General features: G+C 44.6%; 1 protein-coding gene across 1 annotated transcript in view; it reads right to left on the minus strand.

Moving 5' to 3' along the window:
- Nucleotides 1-15,234: 15,234 nt before the first annotated feature.
- Nucleotides 15,235-25,785, minus strand: part of ARHGEF1 (Rho guanine nucleotide exchange factor 1) — a 127,971-nt gene continuing 117,420 nt past the window's right edge. The window contains exons 28-31 of the mRNA XM_082273127.1: nucleotides 24,187-24,396; nucleotides 20,710-20,834; nucleotides 17,491-17,570; nucleotides 15,235-15,529 (exon numbers count right to left, since the gene is read on the minus strand). Coding sequence (XP_082129253.1) covers nucleotides 17,496-17,570; nucleotides 20,710-20,834; nucleotides 24,187-24,396 — 410 coding nt within the window. The 3' untranslated portion in view covers nucleotides 15,235-15,529; nucleotides 17,491-17,495. The remainder of the gene's footprint in view (nucleotides 15,530-17,490; nucleotides 17,571-20,709; nucleotides 20,835-24,186; nucleotides 24,397-25,785) is intronic.

The following is a 25,785-nucleotide window of genomic DNA, read 5'->3' on the forward strand; positions in this document are numbered from 1 at the left end:
TGTGAGAGCTGCCTCCAAAAAGTTTAGAAATTGGACTGCCTGTCCACGTTCACTCATTGTAGTTCAGAGGCGGACGGCTGTGTGTACACCTCTCCCTGGCCCGGGTCTCCTATTGGAAGAGGCCAGACAGAGGAGGAATGACTGAAACCTCCAAAAAGTTTAGAGATTGGACTACCTGTCCACTTTCACTCATTGTAGTTTAGAGGCGGACGGCTGTGTGTACACCTCTCCCTGGCCCGGGTCTCCTATCGGAAGAGGCCAGATAGAGGAGGAATGACTGAAACCTCCAAAAAGTTTAGAGATTGGACTACCTGTCCTTGTTCACTGAGGGCCCCTACAATACAAATCTACTTTAAAACCAAGAGTTTTCTTTTTTTGTTATTGATGATCTCAAGTGACGGGAACCAGAAGCACAAGGCAACAGCAGCATCGGCAACGTTCTTGAGGAACAACTTGTACCTGTTTTTAGAGATAACTTCACTGTAGGCAATATGTGCAGCTAGGTGAGGAATCCTTTAGTCTTGGGATGAAGAGGCCCTGCTTGCCAACTGGGGAACTGCAGTGCAGTTCTCTTCCGTTGGCAAACAGGTTAAAGAGATTGTACGTGTTTATTTTTCTATTAAAGTACTTTGGAATTTGTTCATTTGGGACACAGGTGAAGTACACAATTCTGCCCCTCAGAAAATAACAATGTGACACCACAGCTGCAGCAAGTACACATTTTATTCCGGAAAACTGTTTAAATAGGCCAGATTCAATCCAACGATCGGACTTCCAAGTAATATACATCGGTACAGAGTCTGAAGTGTTTTTCTGCCACCTGGTGGATGAGATCTCCAACTGCAGCTCATAAATGATTTACGTTGACCTCCCATCAATGTTTGAGTTAACACCCCCAGGTCATGATAATGTACACTCGTGAATTATAAATATTGGTTATTTTTTCTGTTGCCTTATGGTTTAAAACAATATTGGGTCATGTTTCAGCATTTTGCCCTATAGTTATCACATGGCGCAGTACTAAACAATAAAAAAAACCCCATGTAGCAGTAGTAGACAATTATCTCAGAATACAGTGCAAGATTACAATAGAGAGGCCCTAAGAGCAATGCAGTGTTGACCTTTGCGAATCCATATCTGTGTTTAGAGCTAAACATTTCACATAATAATGATGTTTCCAATACCATTGGAGGTCTATGTAGCTTCCTAGTGGACAGCTATATAAAATGCCCAGATCATCTCAACTGGTTGTCACTAGGAGAGACATAGGAAGGAATAACAACCTTGGAGATGTTCTAACCCCCTGGTGTCCAACCTGCAACCTTGGGGCCCAATGCAGTCTTTTGGTACTTTTTGTGTTGCTCTCAGGCTCCTGCAGACACTAATCTGTGCTTCCTATTGCAAAGTTCTAGCAGTCTCATGCAATTTGTCTCCAGTCTATTGCGGTCTCCTGAAGTATGCCCCCAGTCTCCAACAACTACTATAGCATGTTTATAGCCTCAAAGTCTCCTGCAGCTGATCCGTCGTCTTTGATCATCTTTTGTATCATATCCGCAGTCTATAACCATCTCTTGTATCATGTCGGCAGTCTCTGACCATCTCTTGTATCATGTCTGCAGTCTCTGACCATCTCTTGTATCATGTCTGCAGTCTCTGACCATCTCTTGTAGCATGTCTGCAGTCTCTGACCATCTCTTGTAGCATGTCTGCAGTCTCTGACCATCTCTTGTATCATGTCGGCAGTCTCTGACCATCTCTTGTAGCATGTCTGCAGTCTCTGACCATCTCTTGTAGCATGTCTGCAGTCTCTGACCATCTCTTGTAGCATGTCTGCAGTCTCTGACCATCTCTTGTAGCATGTCTGCAGTCTCTGACCATCTCTTGTATCATGTCTGCAGTCTCTGACCATCTCTTGTATCATGTCTGCAATCTCTGACCATCTCCTATACCAGGGATCTTCAAACTACGGGCCTCCAGCTCATGTGGAAGGAGGCATGATGGGAATTATAGTTCCTGAACAACTGGAGGGCCATAGTTTGGACACCCCTGTCCTATACCATATCTGTAGTCTCTGATCATATCTGGTATCATGTTTGCAGTCTCTGACCATATCTGTAGCCTTTGATCATCTGACCATCTCCCATATTATGTTGTCAGCCTCTGACAATCTCTCGTATCATGCCTATAGTTTTTGATTATATCCTGTTGCTTATCTGAATTTTATGTGTGGCCCTTTGGTGATTTCAGTGGCCACATTTCTGGCCCCCTATATCAAGAAAACTGACCACCACTGTTTGAAACCTTCCCCATTTTAGGACCCATACGTTATTTCTTGCATAGAGGCCTTCTGCCATAAGGCAGTCCATTTGTTATTAATGGGCTGGCAGCACACCTCAATGCAAAAAAGAAAGGTAAGGAGACACCCGCACAATTTTTTTCAAGGCACTGCACCACAAGGAAATCTTACCAATGGAGCAACAGGCCAAAAATTAAAAATACAATAGGGATTTGGGCTGCGGTTGGGATTTGATTTTGGCCTCTTGAAGCCATAATTTCACGCTAATGTTTACCATAAACATAACAATTTTGAATTGACCTAATTACTTGCAGCCAGCTAGCACAAAAATCAACCAACAGATCAAGGCAACCTACCTACAGAACATTTTAGTCATAACCGTTCTGATAGGAGTTGTTAAATGTAAGTTATGACATTTTGTTCTGTTGATTTTGCCATGGAAAGTTGACTGAAATTGGCTGAAATGTTTAGAGTGCAGGGTCACCATGGTGCTGGTTATACGTGTTGCAATCGGATTGTACGATCTTCTCTTAACATCGTTGCTGGTGGAGATGAAGCTAGTTTTACAGTCAGATGAGTGTACAACCAGCTTAACCACTTAAGCCCTGGAAGATTTTACCCTCTTCCTGACCAGGGCCTATTTTGCGATTCAGCACTGCGTGACTTTAACGGACAATTGCACGGTCGTGCGACGCTGTACCTAAACAAATTTGACGTCCTTTTTTTCCCACAAACAGAGCTTTCTTTTGGTGGTATTTGATCACCTGTGCGATTTTTTGATCATGCGCTATAAACAAAAAAAGAGCGACAATTTTGCAAAAATTTCAATATTTTTCACATTTTTTTATATGAAATTCCCCCCCAAAAAATGTAAAAATCAAAATTTTACATTTTCGGCCAATTTGTTTTATGCTACATACGTTTGGTAAAAAAAAAAAAAAACGCAAAAAGCGTATTTTGATTGGTTTGCGCAAAAGTTATCGTGTTTACTAACAAAGGGAAAGATTTTTGTAATTTTTGTTGTTTTTTTTTTAAATGCGTAATGGCGGCGATCTGCGATTTTTTTTGCAGGACTGCGACATTTGCGCCAGACAGATCGGACCCTTGACTGACATTTTTGACACTTTTGGGGTTACCAGTGACATTTCTACAGTAATCAGTGCTATACATATGCACTGTTACTGTAAAATTACACTGGCAGTGAAGGGGTTAACTTTTTTTTTTGAGAGGGAGGGGTGGTGTGTGTCCCTAGGGGCGTGATTCTAACTGTGATTGGCTGTGGCTTGAGGTGTAGGAACAGTGATCAACGGTCCTACATAGTAGAACCGTATGATCAGGGTTTCTACACAGGGGGAAATGACAGGCGGCTTGTTTACATCAGCTGCCTGCCTTTCTCCCTCTCCACCCGACGATCGCGAGTGACCGGCGGACATCGGGTCCGCCGGTCACACACGCGGGGGGGTCCGTGACTGCGCGGGAGCGCGCCTCCGGGGGCGCGCGCTCGCTCCCTAGACCCTCACAGGCTAGCGACGTAGTACTACGTCGCTCTGCCTGTGAGGGGCTGACCGCCGCAGTAAATAGTCGTGCGGCGGTCGGCAAGTGGTTAAAGTGTATCTAAAGCCAAAATATATTTTTTAGTTTTGGATAGAGTGAGAAAAGGAGGAAACCCCAGTCAGGTTTTTATTGTTGACCGTTTCCCTACTTTGGAGATGTACTCCCAGCAAAAGAACCGGCCGCACAAGCTCTCTACGATTAACCATGTGTTCGGGTGAAAACCTTTAGCTTTAGCTCCTAGATGGGGCTTCTTAGCGCATGCTCTCCAGGACAATAAAGCTTTATTGAAATGGTGGGGTTAAAGGCACGTGGCTGGTTCTTTTCCTGGGAGGCTGAGCTCCATCAGATGCCAGCAACAGAGCTTCCAGACACCAATAAATACTGTGGGCAGGCAAGTGTAAACCCTCTTTGTTATTTTTCTATGGAGACTTAAGGCCCGTACACACGTACCGATTGTCGGCCGTAAATATTCCGCCAACGTCCGATCGGCCGATTGTCGGCTTGTTAGTATGATGCTTCCGACAACCGACTGCGACTTTTCGGCCAAACAAAATCTGGTGTGCATGCTATAAAATTTTTGTAGGCCAACAAAGAACGGCCGATTGTTCGTCAGTCAGTACAGATTTCGGCCGACAAAAAGCAGATGAGCAAGACTGGGCATGCTCAGAGAAGAAAAAACACACGGAAAGTTAACCATCACATGACATCACTTGTGCAGTCGGTTGTTGTTGGCCGACAAAATTCGTGTGCAGTCTTTAGCACTTTTCAACCTACAAGACAGCACCGGACGAAAGATGGCCGAACGGTTGGCCGACAATCGGTGCGTGTGTACGGGGCTTTACTGCATTGTTTGTCTTGGTGACAGTGAGGAAAAATCCAAAACAACAAGTTGTCATCAGAACAATTTCTTTTTTGCTGTACCATTGGGGAAATTTCCCTTTACCATCAGAGACGCAACCGGAAGTTAGAGGAAATCCCGAAGTGAAGGGTATTTCCTTCCTAAACAGTGGTTTCCACAAGTGTCCCCACTGGAAGATTTCACTTTTACTTCCTGATTAGGAGACTAAAATTTTGGACTTTCCTTCTCGGTGGCAATGGTTACCAGTACAAATAGAGGCGTGACTCTCTCCAACAGGGACTGTAAAAAAAAAAAAAAGATGGAGTCTGACCCTTCCCAACTCTATCCAAAATTACAATCCAAAATTACAATAAATACACCCGTAAGTGGGCTTTTTCCCAACTTTAGATATTTTTTTTATCATGCCCTGTCGCGTTTCTAGGACAGATAGTGAAGCATGTTAACCCTGTAATCATAAATACATCAGTAGATGTATTTTTTAAATGTAAGCACCTGAACCTGACATACTCTTGTATTCATTATACAGCAGAGCTGGAGTGTGAAAGTCAGAAGCAGCAGAGTTAGCCAATCAGTTTATGTGCTGACAAGAAGCATGCAGTGCCATCTTAAGAGCATTATAGGCCCCCGGGCAATGCAGTGCACTGGGGCCCTGCCTACATAATCACCCACGAGAATAGAAATGCAAATTATCGATAAGGCGATATTTATTGGTACAGTAGTGCCAGGCTAATGACAGCTTCCAAGTTCGACAGCTGTGTCCGGTCAACACACACAAAGACGGGAGTCAGACTCAACTGTCCTATGTGTGCCTGTTCCTGTTGACATGGACAGGCATTCCTGCAAATGTGGGCTCTCCCTCCATGGCCCAAGTGTCCTGACAGCAACGCAGGGCCGACAGGCACTTGCCACCTGCTAAGTTCGGCAGCAGGATGCTCCACGCGGGAATTGGGACTAATGCTTGGCTGGGTCGCTGGGCAGTTGGGCCCCCAGGTAACTGCCCAGCGTGCCCATTCGGAAAGATGGACCTGGAAGCATGCTAATAGGAGAAGAGAACAGAGTGACAAAAAGCGATGAGCTCATCCCTTTGCTGCTTTTTTATTTCACTGACCAGTCACCAGATAGGGTGGGTTACAGGATGACCTAGGCTCAGAGAAAGTGCCTTGAATGAGGTTTGCCATCAGAAGGGAGACATCTAGGGGCAAAAAAAAAGCACGGCAGGAGGAAATCTCTGCATTGAAGCTTATTTTGTTTTTATATCCCAGGCTATACATTTTTCCCTTGTTTGACAAGAGATTAAGTCCCCATTCACACTAGCGCGACTTGTCAGGCGACTTGGTCGCCTGACAAGTCTCGGTGGGTCGCCTGCCATAGATTAGCACAGGACCCGTTCTAATAGGAGCGACACAAGTCGCTCCGACTTAGAAAAAGGGTCCTGTACTACTTTGGGGCGACCTGCATTGACTTCAATTATATGAAGTCCGTGCATGTCGCGCCGAGGTCGCGGTGCACAGCGAGTCGGGTCACCCCTGTGTGAAGGGGGTCTTACTTTGACCATTTCCTCCTTATTTCAAAATAGAAAAACAATTTTGGCTTTAGATATACTTTAAAAGTCCCTTGCGCTATCACTTGTAATAAAGGCATCGGTGCTAATGTGGATTCTGAAAATTGACTTGCGTTTTTCTTGACCAAAAATACCCGACTATTCATCAGGCGCTGGTGTATGAAAACTGTACGGACGGCAGTCTGGACAATCTTCTCTATCCCAAATCTCCAGGCAATTGGTTCGATACAATGACACCTCTCAACCATAAAGCAACAAAAAAATGATTTACTCATCTCTTATAATATAATGGCATTGTGAATCAAAAATTATTCCAGTCAATGGTTCCAGATAGCTCACACCTCAAGTAAAAAAATCAATTGCTCCAAAACTTTTTCTTAAAAAAAATTCACGCCAGTTCAAATACATACAGAGCAATCCTTTCTATCACACTTCCATGACCTGTACATGCAATATCGATGTGTTGCAACACAAAGAGCCTTCTTTTTCCAACACACCGCAAAATGGTATGAAGAGTGCAAGTGACCATGCTGGCTTCCATCGTTAATGGTGCTAGAAAAATGGCAAACTCTGACTGTCGAAGGTCAAAGTGGATTTGTGCACCTTGTTGGGACAATTTTGGTTGCTTCAGTCTGTGGAGAGTTTAAAGCACCCCCCCCCCCTCTTGTCCCAAAGGTTCCTTGTGCTTCACCTGTGTACCCAGTCTAGTATATTGTGCAGTATGTGCGTGTTTGAGGCCCTGACCCTCCCTCTCTTCATCCAGTGTTCTGTCCAGATGTCTGTGCTAATTTTTTGGAATGGGAGGGAGACTAAGGCGGAAAAAGGAAATGAGAAAAACCCACAGGTGCTTTTTGTGTATCTGTGAGTGAAAAGACTGGGTTGGAACATTCCCAGAGCAAAGCAATAAAGAAATACACAACCACCAACTGTCTTGGCATGTGCTTTAAAAGGGGACCTGTCCATTGGGCTGTATGACCAAATTTTTGTGGACACTGATCATCACAAAAGAACATTGACACCCCACTAAATGATTGAGTCTTCCGTTAAAGGGTACTGTTAATGCTATGGCACCATTTCTTAACCTATTTACGAAAGAGGCACCATTAAATCATTTTCAGGTTTGGTAAAAAAAATAAAAATTATTTGCGGGTCAGTGGGAAGAATGTCCCTTATTTAAGCAATCTGTAAGGAAAAATGTCCCACTTACATTGGTGGTCAGTGGGAAGGATGTCCCATACATTGCTGATCAACTAGGTCTAGATATCACCGAGAATCCCTTAAGTAGTCTGTAGAATATTGGAAGGATGAGAGTGCCATTACGTTTGGACAAACCCAGTAAGAAGTGTACTCACCTAGATATGTAAATTTAAACCAATGCATTATCGGGGCTCAAAACTCCTGGTGCTGCTCGTTTTATGCTACAACAACAGTCTAGTACAAAGTCAACACTGGCACACAAGCTTTGATAAAGGGAGTTTTGAGCAACCAAATGGTACTGGCTTTTAATTTAGGCCTTTTAATGAATAAAATTCTTACTGTACTTCTCCAAACTTTGTGATGCTGTCATGCTTCCAATATTCTACAACCCGCAAATTGATGGTCAGTAGGAAGATTGCCCCTTACATCGGTGGTCAGTGGGAAGAATGGTCCTTACATTGGTGGCCAGTGGAAAGAATGGCCCTTACATTGGTGGCCAGTTGGAAGAATGGTCCTTACATTGGTGGTCAGTGGGAAGAATGGTCCTTACATTGGTGGCCAATTGGAAGAATGGCCCTTACATTGGGGGTCAGTGGAAAGAATGGCCCTTACATTGGGGGTCAGTGGAAAGAATGGCCCTTACATTGGTGGCCAGTGGAAAGAATGGCCCTTACATTGGTGGCCAGTGGAAAGAATGGTCCTTACATTGGTGGTCAGTGGGAAGAATGGTCCTTACATTGGTGGTCAGTGGGAAGAATGCTCCTTACATTGGTGGTCAGTGGAAAGAATGGCCCTTACATTGGTGGCCAGTGGGAAGAACGCTCTTTACATTGGGGGGTCAGACAGCTGAAAAAGGTCTGTCAAGTAGAGTTGGACTTGGAATTAGGTAGGCATCATCAGATGGGAGGTCGATCAGCCACAGCTTATGGAACCCCTAGCAACCTCTGGAAAAGCCCTGGCTGAGAATGACTATGCTACAGCATACATGGTTATTATGGACAATTGTGCACATTCTAACCTTGTGATTCCAGCATGACTGTCCTGTTCACAACATCCACTCCATAAAGAGATGGTTTACAGAGTAAAATGTGAAGGAACTCAAGAGGCCGGCACAGATCCCCAAAACGCAACCCTACTGAACACCTTAGGAATGAATAACAACACAATGCCAGGAAACTTAGCATTTTTTTTGGAAGTGAGCAAGGGCAGCCCCACTAATTTTTCTCACGGCATGTTCACATTAAAGGCTAGCTGCCTGGCTGTCATGTGATACTTTGGCTTTACTAAGTAAAAAGAATTTGGATTCTTCCCCCATTGATCTCTCACTAGCACTGTGCATCATAACTTTTGACAGTAGAAAAGTAACAGTGGGGGGGTGATCTGTGCAAGAAATCTACATAGAGCCAAAAACAAAGACTAATTCACAGGTCTGTTATGCTGGCCATACACTAGCCAAAAAATAGTTTGAAAATCTGTCATTTGGACCAGTATTTCTCAACTCCGGTCCTCAGGGCACACTAACAGGCCAGGTTTGCAAGAAAACTGAAATACATCACAGGTGATCTCATTTGCTGCTCAGTGATTGCAGTATTCCTGTCTGCATCTCCCCAAGGTAATACTTAAAGTCTGGCCTGTTAGTGTGCCCTGAGGACCGGAGTTGATAAACACTGATTTGGACCATTCATTTGTTTTACGTCCAGTTAATGGCCACAAATAGAAAATTGTTTTTTAACTTTTCAGAGCCGAAAAAAATCGAAAGAACAGGTTGGAAAACTCTGCCAAACGATAAATTGGAAGGTTAATGTGTTCCTCACCTGGTAAAAATAGAACGGTTTGCACTGTGCATATGTGCCAAAATGGATGCAAAAATTATTAAATTTATGTCCATTGAAGGATTTATCGTTTGACAATCGGTCATTACATGATGGCACTATCGTTTGCTCCAAAGGCCAGGTGTTAATTTTTCGAAAACTAGTTTGAATGATTTTTCAGCTAGTGTATGGCCAGCATGGCCAAGGAGGAGATTCCGACCCCAGAAGATGCCACAACATCGATGGGGCTGTTCTTTTAAAGATAATAAGAACATTGTCAAGAGTACTTCACTAATCTTTACAAGAGGTAATAAATATCTCAAGTATTGAACTTTAAGCGAATAATGGGAAGAGGAGGCTTTAGGTGATCATCAGGACAACAGGATAGGTTGTTGGTTGGCCCAGCCAGTATCTAAATGGTGGTGTGGACTTGGCGTGTTTTTTCAGATGCTCTTCAGAACCCATGTGGCAAACCCAGGCCTTAAATATTATCACAAAAATATTTTCTAATATTTGGCCCCAATAGAGGGACCCCAAAAGGGCATAGTATTTGCTACATACGATATTGGTATATGTATAAAAACATGTACATTTTAGATCTCAAGAGGTTTTTTTTTTTCTCATACAATGCTCAGAGTTCAATAGAAGAGTAAAATAGCCTTATAAAACTGCTTCATCCATAAAACTAGACTCCAGGGTATCCATAAAACTAGACTCCAGGGTATTCAGGGTATGATGTGCTGTAAAACGAACAATCTGATTTTTTTTAATATCAATTCTACTGCAAGATGGCAAAAAAAAGATATCCTTTTATCACCATGATGACAATCTAGAGGTTATGGTTTAGTGCAGCAGGCCAACCAATTCTTTGTTTTAAAAAAAAATGCTTGGACATCTTGTAGAGCCTAGAGTTAAGGGAACCTTAACTTTTGCCCTTTTGTTTACAGAAATCTCTACCTAATATGAACTATTGGGCTTACAGAATTTACTGATGCATGATCAAACAAAAATTGAGTCTTTCCCCACAGACCCAGTTATTCCCCATCTTACATCTTCCACAGCATAGAGAAGGTGGAACTGGGATGTCAATCACCGCGTTCATTACCGAGAACTCTGCCCTTCCTGGGACTGTCGTGCTACTACGCAGTGATGTATCTTGGTCTAGGCCGACAAGGCCCAGGCCTATGGCGGCACTTTGCAGGGGGGCAGCAAAAAGCTGCACACCGCATGAAAAAAAAAAAAAAAAACAGCCTCCTCCCTGCTCCCACACAAAAAGGGTCCCCGCCGGCTTGTGCTACACTTTTAGTTTAGTGACAGTATTATGGGGCAAATTGGGCCAGAGGGCAGGGTCCAGGAGGCAAATCAGTCTGGCACCCCCATAAAGCAGTCACACTGCTACCTGCCAGTATGATAGGCTTCCCTAATGGGCACTTACAGGCTACACTGGTGGCCACTGATGGCCATTGGTGAGGCCACATTGATATGCTGCACTGATGAGGCCAGTGATGTATCTTGGTCTAGGCCGACAAGGCCCAGGCCTAGGGCGGCACTTTGCAGGGGGGCAGCAAAAAGCTGCACACCGCATGAAAAAAAAAAAAAAAAACAGCCTCCTCCCTGCTCCCACACGAAAAGGGTCCCCGCCGGCTTGTGCTACACTTTTAGTTTAGTGACAGTATTATGGGGCAAATTGGGCCAGAGGGCAGGGTCCAGGAGGCAAATCAGTCTGGCACCCCCATAAAGCAGTCACACTGCTACCTGCCAGTATGATAGGCTTCCCTAATGGGCACTTACAGGCTACACTGGTGGCCACTGATGGCCATTGATGAGGCCACATTGATATGCTGCACGGATGAGGCTGCAATGATGGGCAGTAATGAGGCGGCACTGATGAGGCTGAACTTATGGGAGCTGATAAGTTAATGCTGATGGGCACAGATAGACTGTGGTTGTGGTCTGTGGTGTACAGATGACAGGGCAGGTCATAAACAGGAAGGGGTGGGTCATATTTAAACTAGGGGGTGCACAAACTTAGTCAGGCCTAGGGCAGCACAAAACCTACATACACCACTGCTACTACGTATAAATCAGAGGCTTGTATATTACATCCCGTCATACAGGAACATTTAGTCGTAATACATAATAAAACCAAGGAGACATAACATGGAGAAAAAAAAAAAATCTTTATTTTTTGTGACATTTCTAAAAGTTACAACTTTTGCGAAAAATGGTCTTTGGCATATACTGAGAAAACATCTCTAGGGAACAGTCTTCCCTCCCCAAACAGATACCTCCAAGCCAAACGCTCCCCAAATATAAAACAAAAAAGAAATACAAAAAAAGCTTCATATATATAAATATATAGGAATGATGTTTAAATAACCAAAACGGAATAGGAAGCCACACTGGGCTAAAAAATACAAATATATATATAATTCCCCTCAATGTGCAAACCTGAACATGGCGATTCCTCAGATTCGTCATCATAGATTGGCAATGGAGGGCCTTGGAGTCTTTGGCGCAAGTCTAGAAGGCTAAAAAGGGCCCGTGAGAAAACTTACTTCCACCACAACTGCAAGTTGCCCCAGTCTACTATATCATTCCACCCAAAGCATCTATTTGGCAAAAAAAAAAAAAAAAAAACACTGGCTATAAATTATTTCCAAAGATTCTAGATCTCCATCATGTTGCAGATTTCGGTGTCATCAAACTCTTGAAACATTTGAAATCCATTTCATTGATGAAACTGCTACAACTTTCCTTGCCTCTTCTGTTTTGTGATTGGTTGCCCACTGCTCAGATAACGATGAAGAGGTGGGAGCTTTTTTTTTCTTTCTTCAAGCACATAATCATTAAATCATCGGCTTGCCCAAAACTCATATCAGTTCTGCATAGATTCAAGTAGGGCTAATCTCCCACTGGCTTCTTAAGGACTACAAAGTTAGGTCCACACCCGACTTCCCAACTAGGCCCATCTACAGCAACCATTATCAATGGGTCCTGCTCTCACTGTTGGATTTGGCATTTTTTTTATTACATAGGATTAAGCAAAAAAAAAAGACTCATATCCTTGGCTTAGAACAGCCACATAAATGGGCAGATTAGTTAACTCCAAGAGAGATGCCTCGGCTAGCAATTCTAGAAGCAAGCATATGAGAACAGCCACAGAAAGGGGCAGATTAGGCAACTCCAAGAGAGATGCCTCGGCTAGCCATTCTAGAAGCAAGCATGTGAGAACAGCCACAGATAGGGCAGATTAGGTAACTCCAAGAGAGATGCTTCTCAAGAGAGATGCCTCGGCTAGCCATTCTAGAAGCAAGCATGTGAGAACAGCCACAGATAGGGCAGATTAGGTAACTCCAAGAGAGATGCCTCTCAAGAGAGATGCCTCGGCTAGCCATTCTAGAAGCAAGCATGTGAGAATAGCCACAGAAAGGAGCAGATTAGGCAACTCCAAGAGAGATGCTTCTCAAGAGAGATGCCTCGGCTAGCCATTCTAGAAGCAAGCATGTGAGAACAGCCACAGATAGGGCAGATTAGGTAACTCCAAGAGAGATGCCTCTCAAGAGAGATGCCTCGGCTAGCCATTCTAGAAGCAAGCATGTGAGAACAGCCACAGATAGGGCAGATTAAGTAACTCCAAGAGAGATGCCTCTCAAGAGAGATGCCTCGGCTAGCCATTCTAGAAGCAAGCATGTGAGAACAGCCACAGATAGGGCAGATTAGGTAACTCCAAGAGAGATGCCTCTCAAGAGAGATGCCTCGGCTAGCCATTCTAGAAGCAAGCATGTGAGAACAGCCACAGATAGGGCAGATTAGGTAACTCCAAGAGAGATGCCTCTCAAGAGAGATGCCTCGGCTAGCCATTCTAGAAGCAAGCATGTGAGAATAGCCACAGAAAGGGGCAGATTAGGAAACTCCAAGAGAGATGCCTCTCAAGAGAGATGCCTCGGCTAGCCATTCTAGAAGCAAGCATATGAGAACAGCCACAGAAAGGGGCAGATTAGGCAACTCCAAGAGAGATGCCTCGGCTAGCAATTCTAGAAGCAAGCATATGGAACAGCCAATGAAAGGTGCAGATTAGGTAACTCCAAGAGAGATGCTTCTCAAGAGAGATGCCTCGGCTAGCAATTCTAGAAGCAAACATATGAGAACAGCCACAGAAAGGGGCAGATTAGGCAACTCCAAGAGAGATGCCTCTCAAGAGAGATCCCTCGGCCAGCAGTTCTAGAAGCAAGCATGTGAGTCAACCCATCAGAATCCAGCAACAAATAAAATATAAATTCCGAGTGGACCTAAACTTTAAGGCACAACTGTTTCAAGTGACAACTCTACCATGAGCAAAATAAATCTGTGGCTTCTTCTAAATCCATTGACAGAACACTTCTCTACACCGTTTGTTCAATACACATACAAAACAATCCATGTTAACATTATATAACCTTGGCACAACCACTGTCTTGCACAGAGGGCATGGGTGATAATTGTCAAATTACCAGTCCTCAGTTACCAGGTAACTCAACCCGGCAGACCCAGCATTGCCCCTAATTTGTAGCAGAATGAGAGTTTTACCTTGGGGGACTCAAGGATACAGAATGTGCATCCTAAGCCTATAAAGCCATAGGTATAGGCTTAGTATGCTTCTTGACGGGTGTGTCTGTATAATTAGAGCAAGGTTTAGTTGAAATGACAGTAACTCCTAGCAACCAAACTGATTGTTCTATAACTGAAGTGAACAATAAATCCTGGTTGGTTACTATAAGAGACTGTACTTATTAAATAAGCAAGTTATTGTACTAATGATACTTAGCAGATGTTAATACAAAACAATTCTGAAATTTGGCAAATGGAAGGATAGAATTTGCTGGCCAAAGGGACCAATCAAATGCTCCCTTTCATGCTTCCAGTGCGGTATGGCCAAATAAAAGGGAGAATCTGATGAGTTACAAGGAGCAACAAGAACTGAACTGTTGGTCCTTCCAGCAAGCGTATGCATTGGACCCTTGCATGCTCTAATATGAGCATTACCCCGGCAGCAGCAGAAAATAAATCTTAAGGACAGCAAATCCACAATAGACCAGCATTAGCCAGTAAGGACACACCGCTCAGTTCCTTTGACCTGTGAATACTAATGAGGACTGATAATGACAAAGAGTATAGGCATACTAGTCAACACTGTCACTTTAACGCAAACCCATTGACCCCCAAGAAACCAGCAACACTGCTGTTCCCAGAGGCATAAAGTGGCTCACGTCTCAATAACATCACTAGTTCCTAGTGAGCTGATAATTAGTTCAGCCACAATCTACATCCTATATGCATTTTGTATGCCCTCTGACTGTCTAACTTAAAGAGCAGACAAGCTGAATCTCAGTTGACTTCTTATATGTCTCAGGGAAAAGGGAGATAGAACAACCTAGCATTCCGGGCTCCATCCCCTACTTTCTCACATCCATTGTAGGACTCTCTCAGATTTCTCAAATATGAATGGGATGAAAGGTATATCAGATACATTATATCCTGGAGATCTTTCTCTGGAGCCCCTGAGAGATATATGAAGCTAGTAGGAGGTTCAACCTGCCAAAACCTACTCAAAAATGGAAAATACCAATCATGGGTAGAGTGACCCTTTAAGTTTTCACACCATCCCATTCAGTTATCTGCTACTAAACGTACCGCATTACTTTCGCTTCCAAAACCTTGTCCTCTTAAGCCATTTATCACAAAACTCATTGGTTTACCTGAAGTGTTCGATTATATTTTCATGGTCCCATTTGCTGCGGATTGGAAACCAGTAGAATTTGGTATCCTTTATAAAATTTAGGAAGGAGGCACTGAAAGACCAGTCTTTTCTCTAATAAGCAAACAAGATCATTTTACTGTACAGCTACAATAACAATCTCTATATCTGATATTTATATATATATATACTTAAAAAGGAAAAAAAAAAAAAAAAGAGAATACATAATATATATATTGAGAGAGATGTTGGATCTCCCCACCCTGCTACAGTCCCTGAAAAATTACATATAAAAACAAAAGGCACTTGTGTCTTGACCAATGAAAATAAAACAGGAGCCTTCTTTAAAAAGGTCGCCCACCCACATCCTATGACTGGCAGTCTTGTTTAGTCCCACCCGCATGATTATCTGTCCCAAAGGAAACACCAAGGTAGATGTTTTGCAGTTGAGTTGTTGTCCTCCTTGGTGTACTTGATGGAAGTGATAAAAGGGAATTTTGAGGCTTGATCTCCCCTGTGGGTATAAAAAAAAAAGCTACTTAAAATTGATGAAAATGCAATGACTAAAACCATTAAAAAAATCATTTTTAATAGCTGCAGCATTCTGTCAAATAATACCTGGTGACATTGCCATGAGGGTCCTTGTTTAGGAAACTAATGTTATAGGGTGGGAACGCTCTGTCCCTGTCTCCCAATTGCGCCCGTACGTTGTCACCCCATTTTACTCATTTTGTCTAACTTAATAAAGATTCTATATTTTTTTACATATCTTTTTTTTGTGTGTTAACTTGGTGCCTACAAAGTCCCACCCAAGGGGAACTCCTTTTGGTTTTGTATTCACCCCATTACGTGGGCTTCCGATGGAGACTACAAGTGGTCAATTAAACACATATCATGCAGGTATGGTCCGTTGTTGTCACCATCAGGACACTCGCCCTAAGAAATGCCATGCAGTCATTGCTGGAGTGCATAGAGACAGAAATAGGTTGCAGGGTAATAGCAGCACTGAGAGGTACCAAAGGATTGGAAAAAGGACCCTCTCTTTTTCAGCATGACTGTGCTCCTGTGCACAAAACCAGCTCCATAAAGACATGGATTGAGGAGTATGGTGAGGAAGAACTCAAGTGGCCTGCACAGCCAACTACAAACAAGGTCTTCTCATCCCACATCAGTACCTGACCTCACAAATGCTCTCTAGGTTAACCACTTAAGCCCCGGAAGATTTTACCCCCTTCCTGACCAGGGTTTTTTTTGCGATTCTTTACTGCGTGACTTTTGCGTGGTCGTGCGGCGCTGTACCTAAACTAATTTGACGTCCTTTTTTTCCCACAAACAGAGCTTTCTTTTGGTGGTATTTGATCACCCGTGCGATTTTGTGATCATGCGCTATAAACAAAAAAAGAGCGTAAATTTTGCAAAAATAACAATATTTTTCACATTTTTTTATATTAAATTCCCAAAAAAAAAAATGTAAAAATCTAAATTTTTTAACATTTTCGGCCAATTTGTTTTATGCTACCTATGTTTGGTTAAAAAAAAAAAATTGCAAAAAGAGTATTTTGATTGGTTTGCGCAAAAGCTATCGCATTTACTAACAAAGGGAAAGATTTTTGTCATTTTTGGTGTTTTTTTTTAACGAGTAATGGCAGCGATCTGCGATTTTTTTTGTGGGACTGCGACATTGCGGCGGACAGATCGGACCCTTGACTGACATTTTTGACACTTTTGGGGTTACCAGTGACATTACTGCAGTAATCAGTGCTATACATATGCACCGTTACTGTAAAAATGACACTGCAGGGAAGGGGTTAACTGTATTGGAGAGGGAGGGGTTAAGTGTGTCCTAGGGGCGTGTTTCTAACTGTGATGGGACATGGCTACTATTGTAAAAACAGAGATCAACGGTTCTACATAGTAGAACCATCTGATCTCCATTTTTACACAGGGGAGAAGGACAGGCGGCTTGTTTACATTAGCCGCCTGCCTTTCTCCCTCTCTACCGATGATCGGCGAACATCGGGTCCGCCGGTCACACGCACTGACTGCTTGGTGAACGAGCCGCGGCGGGTGAACGAGCCGCGGCAGGTGCGCTCGCCCGCTATTGGCTCACAAGCCGGTGACAGGCTAGTGACGTATATATATATGTCACTTTGCCTGGCCGGGGCTGACCGCCGCAGTATATTTACTTGCGACGGTCGGCAAGTGGTTAAATGGGTACAAATATCTACAGACACCCCATTAAATCTTGTGGAAAGCCTTTCCAGGACAATGAAAGTAGCGCTAGACGTAAAATGGGCCAACTCCATGGTTGTCCAACAAGCTCATATAAATGTGATGTTCGGGTGTCCACGATTGTTTTATCAAATGGTGAATTACTAAATAGCTTGAATAGAAATATGTTATTCTATAAAATCCCTCATGTACCCTCCGCCCTGTTACAAGTTTACTTATTTTCCCAAGACTCTGCTCACTCACCTTTTTCATGTAAAACTACTTTGTGATACTGAAAACTTGGTGACTGTCCTCTGCAGGTGTAGGTAATCCTCTTCTATCAACTGTGAATCAAAGAACAAGAGGTATACAGTGATAAAGAAAATACTAGGGGATTCTTATTGAAGGTCAACGCTAACTAAAGCAGATATTTCAAAATTGTGCGATTACAGGCTAGGTAATCCCATGCCGGCTTCCTGTACCTCTCAAGCCTCCAGTTGCCCGATATGCCTGTAAGCATATCCAGTATAGCCCAATAAAAACCATTACAAAACCAAATGGTCATTATGACCTCGCAAGAGGTGGAAAATCTCACTAGTGACATATTTGGTGAGAAGTTAGCAGAGGATTTAATCAACCATTAAACTAAAAAACAGTGGCTTTGGGTAGAGTTCACTTTTACATTACTAGCAAAAAGTGTGAACGGACAAAGTTGGATGTATTTCAAATAATTCTGAAAAATTGTTTTGATGGATAAGACATGCAGGTGAGTGCAGAGTGTATGACAATGACTAGTATGTACTGGAGAGGTGAACAGGAGTATGGTGGGGAGTGCAGGAGAGCAGTGCAGAGGGTATGGCGGCAGGTGGTATATACAGGAGAGGGGTAGAGAGGGTATGGTGGCAGGTGGTATATACAGGAGAGGGGTACAGTGGGTATGGCGGCAGGTGGTATATACAGGAGAGGGGTAGAGAGGGTATGGCGGCAGGAGGTATATACAGGAGAGGGATACAGAGGGTATGGCGGCAGGTGGTATATACAGGAGAGGGGTACAGAGGGTATGGCGGCAGGTGGTATATACAGGAGAGGGGTACAGAGGGTATGGCGGCAGGTGGTATATACAGGAGAGGGGTACAGAGGGTATGGCGGCAGGTGGTCTATACAGGAGAGGGGTACAGAGGGTATGGTGGCAGGTGGTATATACAGGAGAGGGGTACAGAGGGTATGGCGGCAGGTGGTATATACAGGAGAGGGGTACAGAGGGTATGGCGACAGGTGGTCTATTCAGGAGAGGGGTACAGAGGGTATGGTGGCAGGTGGTATATACAGGAGAGGGGTACAGAGGGTATGGCGACAGGTGGTATATACAGGAGAGGGGTACAGAGGGTATGGCGGCAGGTGGTCTATACAGGAGAGGGGTACAGAGGGTATGGCGGCAGGTGGTATATACAGGAGAGGGGTACAGAGGGTATGGTGGCAGGTGGTCTATACAGGAGAGGGGTACAGAGGGTATGGTGGCAGGTGGTATATACAGGAGAGGGGTACAGAGGGTATGGCGGCAGGTGGTATATACAGGAGAGGGGTACAGAGGGTATGGCGGCAGGTGGTCTATACAGGAGAGGGGTACAGATGGTATGGCGGCAGGTGGTATATACAGGAGAGGGGTACAGATGGTATGGCGGCAGGTGGTATATACAGGAGAGGGGTACAGAGGCCATGGCGGCAGGTGGTATAAACAGGAGAGGGGTACAGAGGGTATGGCGCTAGGTGGTATTAATTACAGGAGGGGAGAAGAGGATATGGCGGCAGGTGGTATATACAGGAGAGGGGTACAGAGGGTATGGTGGCAATTTGTAAGTGCAGTAGAGGTGTGCAGAGGGTATGGTGGCAGGCGGTATGTAAAGGAGAGGAGTGGAGAGGAGGGGGGTGCAAGTACTGGAGAGGAGTGCAGGGACTATAGAGTGTGTCTGTGTGTGGTGGGGGTGGTTATAAGCACAGAAGAGGAGTGCAGAGGGTATTGTGACTTGGTATGTGCCAGAAAGGAGGGCAGAGGGTAAAGCCGTGGGTGGTATGTGCTGGAAAGGAGTTCAGAGAGCATGTAGCCGGTACAGAATATGAGTAGCATGGAAGATATGGCTGAGAGGGTATTACAAGCGAGGAGTGCAGTAGGGATGCACTGATACCGTTACCAGTATCTGTATGGATACCATATATATATATATATATATATATATATATATATATATATATATATATATATACACACACATATTTTACACAGGCATTTGAGACTGTGACTCATGGGTTCCATAGTTGACTCTGCTTAGCCTGTTGGGAGTGAACGGCTGCCTCTAACAAGGCGAGCTGATGAATCACGGATCATTTGGCTCTCCCTTGTTGGTTGCCCACACAGTACTGTCTCTATAGTGGACCACTTACACCCACTCCTGTCGTTTCCCCCAGCCGGCGGTGACAAGCCCTGTCTGCAGCTGTCATTTCAGGGTGCTTCAGCCATTGCCGGCTCCGTCCATCGATCTGGCATCCATTGGGCTCACCGCCCGTCCCAAGGAGCTCCGGGGTTAGAGGCAGCCGTTCACTCCACCAGGCTTAGCAGAGTCAACTATGGAACCAGTGAGTCACAGTGCCTCACTGGCACACTATCATCTCTCCTTGTGATCTATTTACTTAATGTCATCAGTCTGTTCGGTTTTCCAGTAAATGATTGCTGCTTTGAACTTGTCCCTACCTACTTACTGGAACTGCACTCCATCTGCTGAATTTTATGAGGTCTAATCTGCCCATTAGATCAACACACAAACACACACTTCTTAGCAGTGGGATTTGCACCAATTTTTTTTGTATGGACGTAAATTGCACTGCAAAGTATCAGTACTCGGTATCGGCGAGCACTTGACCGAAAGTAACGGTACTTGTACTCGCCGATAAAAAAACAGTATCCGTGCAACCCTAGAGTGCAGAGAGTACGGCAGTGGGTGGTACTGAATGTGCTGGTAAGGAGATTGAGGATATGGCTGAAGGTGGTATATGCAGGAGAGGAGTGCAGAGAGTATGATGGTGGCTAGTAAGTGCAGGAGAGGCGATGGAAGATACGACTGAAGATAGTATGTGAGGGAAAGGAGTGCAGTGTATGATGGATCATTGTTTAAAAATTGCACTAAGCCGTATGGCCCACGAGTACTCACTTCATTTTGAAAGAGAGCTGCAACATGTTTCAGGGCTGTAAGTGCTTGCCTTCCTTTCCCTGATAGGGGCAGCAGTACAGAAGGCTTTAAACAGAGCTCACAGGCTGCACAGGGCTGCTATTCTTTTCTAGGGGGTTCACATCTTGAAAGACATCTCTTATCTGCTTAAGGCAGTGTTCGTTCACGAGCCCAATTTATTAATTTTGTTTCAATAATATTTTTCCTTAATACTTTTTAGCATAAGTCACTGGTGTACACAGTACATGCCATGAATACTTACCTTAAGTTGGTGGACCTTCTCCTCCAGTAGTAGGATATGCCTTCTAACCTCTTCTGATTGCTCCTGAGATAGTACGATGGGAGCGCATAGAGACTCTCCAATATCTCTGGAGGCCAGGTCTTGACCTGTAGAGAGGAGATATGAGAAGTTCAGAATTGCTCATTTTTATCTATCTGCAGCCAAACCATAGCTATGATCACAACTGTCAGGGTCCGGACTGGCGGCAGGTGAGGACACAAGGGGTGGATCCTCTGTGTCAATGAGGGAATGGCGTGGACCGTACCAGAGGACCGGTTCTAAGTTGCTACTGGTTTTCACCAGAGCCCGCCGCAAAGCGGATGGTCTTGCTGCGGCGGTAGCAACCAGGTCGTGTCCTCCGGTAGCGGCTCAACCCCACTGACAGCTGAGACAGGCGTGGTACCGTAGGACAAGGCAAATGCAAGGTCAGACGTAGCAGAAGGTCAGGGCAGGCGGCAATGGTTCGTAGTCAGGGGCAATGGCAAAAGGTCAAATACACAGGCAGGGCAATACACAAAACGCTTTCTCAGGGCACTGAGGCAACAAGATCTGGCAAGGACAGGAAGGGGAAGTGGGTTTTTATACAATTTGCACTGATTGGACCAGGCACCAATTAGTGGTGCACTGGCCCTTTAAATCTTAGTGCAGCGGCACGCGTGCGCCCTAGGGAGCGGGGCCGCGCGCGCCGGGAAGAGGACAGGACGGGACCGGCAGGTAAGTGACTTGGGATGCGGTCCGCGGACGGGAACGTCCCGCCGCGTGAACAGCATCCCTGCCACATGCAGGGGGACATCGCTCACGGTCGGGGACGATGACCGGAGCGCTGCTGCCCGCAGAACGCCACGAGCGCTCCGGGGAAGCCGCGGGACCCGGAACGCTCGGCGTGACAACTACAGCTAAACTCCAGGCACAGCGCCATTGTGTTGCATACCTTGATCTTTTTGATCTTCAATTTGTTAGCTCCGTTATACAAACCCGATTCCAACAAAGTTGGGACACTGTACAAATTGTCAGTAAAAAAGGAATGGACTAATTTACAAATCTCATAAAATATTTTATTAACAATATAATATAGATAACATATCAAATGTTGGAAGTGAGACATTTTGAAATGGCATGCCAAATATTGGCTCATTTTGGATTTTATGAGAGCTACACAGTCCAAAAAAGTGGGGACAGGTAGCAATAAGAGGCCGGAAAAGTTAAATGTACATATAAGGAAGAGCTAGAGCACCAATTTGCAACTTATTAGGTCAATCGGCAACATGATTCCCCAAATGCTGCGGCAAAAAATAGTGGAGCAATATCAGCAAGGAGTTTCTCAGAGAAAAATTGCAAAGTTATCATCATCTACAGTGCATATCATCATCCAAAGATTCAGAGAATCTGGAACAATCTCTGTGCGTAAGGGTCAAGGCCGGAAAACCATACTGGATGGTGGTGATCTTCAGGCCCTTAGACGGCACTGCATCACATACAGGAATGCTACTGTAATGGAAATCACAACATTGGCTCAGGAATACTTCCAGAAAACATTGTCGGTGAACACAATCCACCGTGCCATTCGCCGTTGCCGGCTAAAACTCTATAGGCCAAAAAAAGCCATATCTAAACATGATCCAGAAGCGCAGGCGTTTTCTCTGGGCCAAGGCTCATTTAAAATGGACTGTGGCAAAATGGAATACTGTTCTGTGGTCGGACGAATCAAAACTTGAAATTCTTTTTGGAAAACTGGGACGCCATTTCATCCGGACTAAAGAGGACAAGGACAACCCAAGTTGTTATCAGTGCTCAGTTCAGAAGCCTGCATCTCTGATGGTATGGGGTTGCATGAGTGCGTGTGGCATGGGCAGCTTACACATCTGGAAAGGCACCATCAATACTGAAAGGTATATCCAAGTTCTAGAACAACATATGCTCCCATCCAAACATCGTCACTTTCAGGGAAGACCTTGCATTTTCCAACATGACAATGCCAGACCACATACTGCATCAATTACAACATCATGGCTGCGTAGAAGAAGGATCCGGGTACTGAAATGGCCAGCCTGCAGTCCAGATCTTTCACCCATAGAAAACATTTGGCACATCATAAAGAGGAAGATGCGACAAAGAAGACCTAAGACAGTTGAGTAACTAGAAGCCTATATTAGACAAGAATGGGACAACATTCCTATTCCTAAACTTGGGCAACTTGTCTCCTCAGACCCCAAACGTTTGCAGAATGTTATAAAAAGAAGAGGGGATGCCACACAGTGGTAAACATGGCCTTGTCCCAACTTTTTTGAGATGTGTTGATGCCATGAAATTTAAAATCAACTTATTGTTCCCTTAATATGATACATTTTCTCAGTTTAAACATTTGATATGTCATCTATGTTGTATTCTGAATAAAATATTGAAATTTGAAACTTCCACATCATTGCATTCTATTTTTGTTCACAATTTGTACAGTGTCCCAACTTATTTGGAATCGGGTTTGTAGATTTTTATTGTTTTTGTCAGATTATATTATTTTTTTTTTTTTAGCCCACCTTCACACCCAGCCCAGGCATCACTGTAGGGTCTGTATGCAGGAGGGGCGGGAAGGTTCACCCGATTACATGACCACTGTCATAGCCTGTGAAAGACCTGGTCCTGCCGGCTCCCAATCATTAGTACAGGCCAAGAGCTCAAACACTCTCTCATTGACGCATACGTGTGGCATATGGGCCTTCTTTGTCGCTGCTCATATGTGTTACATAGGCAGCAAGAGGTTAAAGGTGTTGAATAAAGGCTGTATTTGCTTTCCTCTTGAGGTTCTCAATTGCATAGGTACGTTGGACACTTACGACATGGCACCTGCATTTGTAGCGAACCGTACAGGTCCTACTCTCCTACTTGCCTTAAGTCAGTCCCTTTCCTTGTTCTTGCCCACCACAAGCACAGGAAGCGACACAGAGCAGAGGGTTTGCGATTAGGTGGCCTCCCATAAAGCACTTAACAAACTAATACGGAAAGTGACAACGTAGTGTTAGAAGTGCCATGGGGCCACTGGTTGTCATGATTCTTTCCAATGACTTTATCTGCACTGTGTTGTCAGCTTACTACAACAGGAAGTTGGGATTTCTGGTAGGATCAACAAGTATTTTTTTACAGTTGTCAAACAGATATAACAAAAAAAATGTCAATGGTATTTTTACAAGCCCAAAGGCAGAAAATTAGAGAAGTTCATTGGATTTACAAACTCAAGACTAACTACTGCAAGCTACACCATGACATGACAGGTTCCTACCCGTTTTATGGGGGGAATATTTTAGTTGTGTCTGTAAGAAGGCCAACTGCATGAATATAAAAATGTGCACAATTTTGTCACCTAAAAAAATTAAATTAGAAAAGAGATCAAAACTGCCACCCAAAGCAAACCTTAAAACCTCTAAACCTATCACGTAGCTAGACCTCTACATCTGGAGCCCTCACCGTTCTCTCCTGGGACCTTGCCTTCTCGTTCGGACTCTGGAACAGAATTATCTCCTTCCTGGTCTCCATTGGGGGCCTTTTCATCCTGAACATTTTGAGATGCTCCGGTTTCTTCGCGGGAGAAGTCAGACCAACTCTCCAAGTTGGGGAACGACTCCACATCCAGGCTAAGGCGAATGTTACGTACTAGCAACCTCTTCAGCACCGTCACTGGAAGAGGGAAAGAAGAGAATGGGTAAGGCTACACTACACCACTTTCCAAACTAAAATTCCAGTTATTCTAAACAACCATATAAACCAACCACAATACAATATTAGACAATCTGAAATCTTTTTTTGACTATGGTTTCCCACTTCTGCTCAAACTGAACTCCAGGTAGACATAAATGGCACAGATTTTTGCTGGTCTTTAATACATTATCTGTATATTTTTGGTCCAACAGATCAGTAGAGTTCAAAATCAGCACAAGAAGCCAGTCAGGTGAGCTGCAGTGCAAGAGGCATGCTAATAGCAGGTGAGAACAAAGTGACAGAGAGATGATCTCATCTGTGCGCCACTTCTCCTTTCACTGTCCAGTCACAGGGTGGGGATGGGGAGGAGCCGTTGAAAATACAGCATGGAAAGATCAGAATTACACCCCTGTTAGACAGGACTGCTATGTGACAGAGCTGTTTAAATCCCTGGGCAGGCAAAATATTATATAAAACAGCCCTCAAAAATTCTACTCGCCTACTCGCATTTTGCGAGTGGAATTTTGAGGATGGCGAGCTGTGCCTGCCGCCGCCGCCGCCATTAACAGCAGCCTGCTTTTACTTTCTTTTTTAGAAAAGGATGGGCTCTGGGAGCAGAGCACTGCTCCCTGAGCCCACCCATTGTGTGACAATAGCGAATGAGTATTCGCTATTGTCACAGGGATCCTCCTCCTGATCCTCCTACTGGCCAATCAGGAGGCAGGTGTTTCCTGATTGGCCAAAAGGCGAACGATTGTAACTGGCCGAGGAGGAGGAGGACTTGGGAGACACGGAGGACGCACAGGATTGATGAGAAGCCGCCCGCTGCAGGTAAGTGCACGCTGGTCTCTACACACTGTGATGATCGCTCTGCAATGTAAGGGGACATGCTGTGGGCGCTCTGCAATGAAAGGGGACATGCTGTGATCGCTCTGCAATGAAAGGGGACATGCTGTGGGCGCTCTGCAATGAAAGGGGACATGCTGTGGGCGCTCTGCAATGAAAGGGGACATGCTGTGATCGCTCTGCAATTTAAGGGGTCATGCTGTGAGCGCTCTTCAATTTAAGGGGACATGCTGTGGGCACTCTGCAATTTAAGGGGTCATGCTGTGGGCGCTCTGCAATTTAAGGGGACATGCTGTGGGCGCTCTGCAATTTAAGGGGACATGCTGTGGGCGCTCTGCAATTTAAGGGGACATGCTGTGGGCGCTCTGCAATTTAAGGGGACATGCTGTGGGCGCTCTGCAATTTAAGGGGACATGCTGTGGGCGCTCTGCAATTTAAGGGGACATGCTGTGGGCGCTCTGCAATTTAAGGGGACATGCTGTGGGCGCTCTGCAATTTAAGGGGTCATGCTGTGGGCGCTCT

This window comes from Pelophylax lessonae, assembly GCF_965119305.1.
Source record: "Pelophylax lessonae genome assembly, chromosome: 12".
Taxonomy (NCBI): Eukaryota; Metazoa; Chordata; class Amphibia; order Anura; family Ranidae; genus Pelophylax; species Pelophylax lessonae.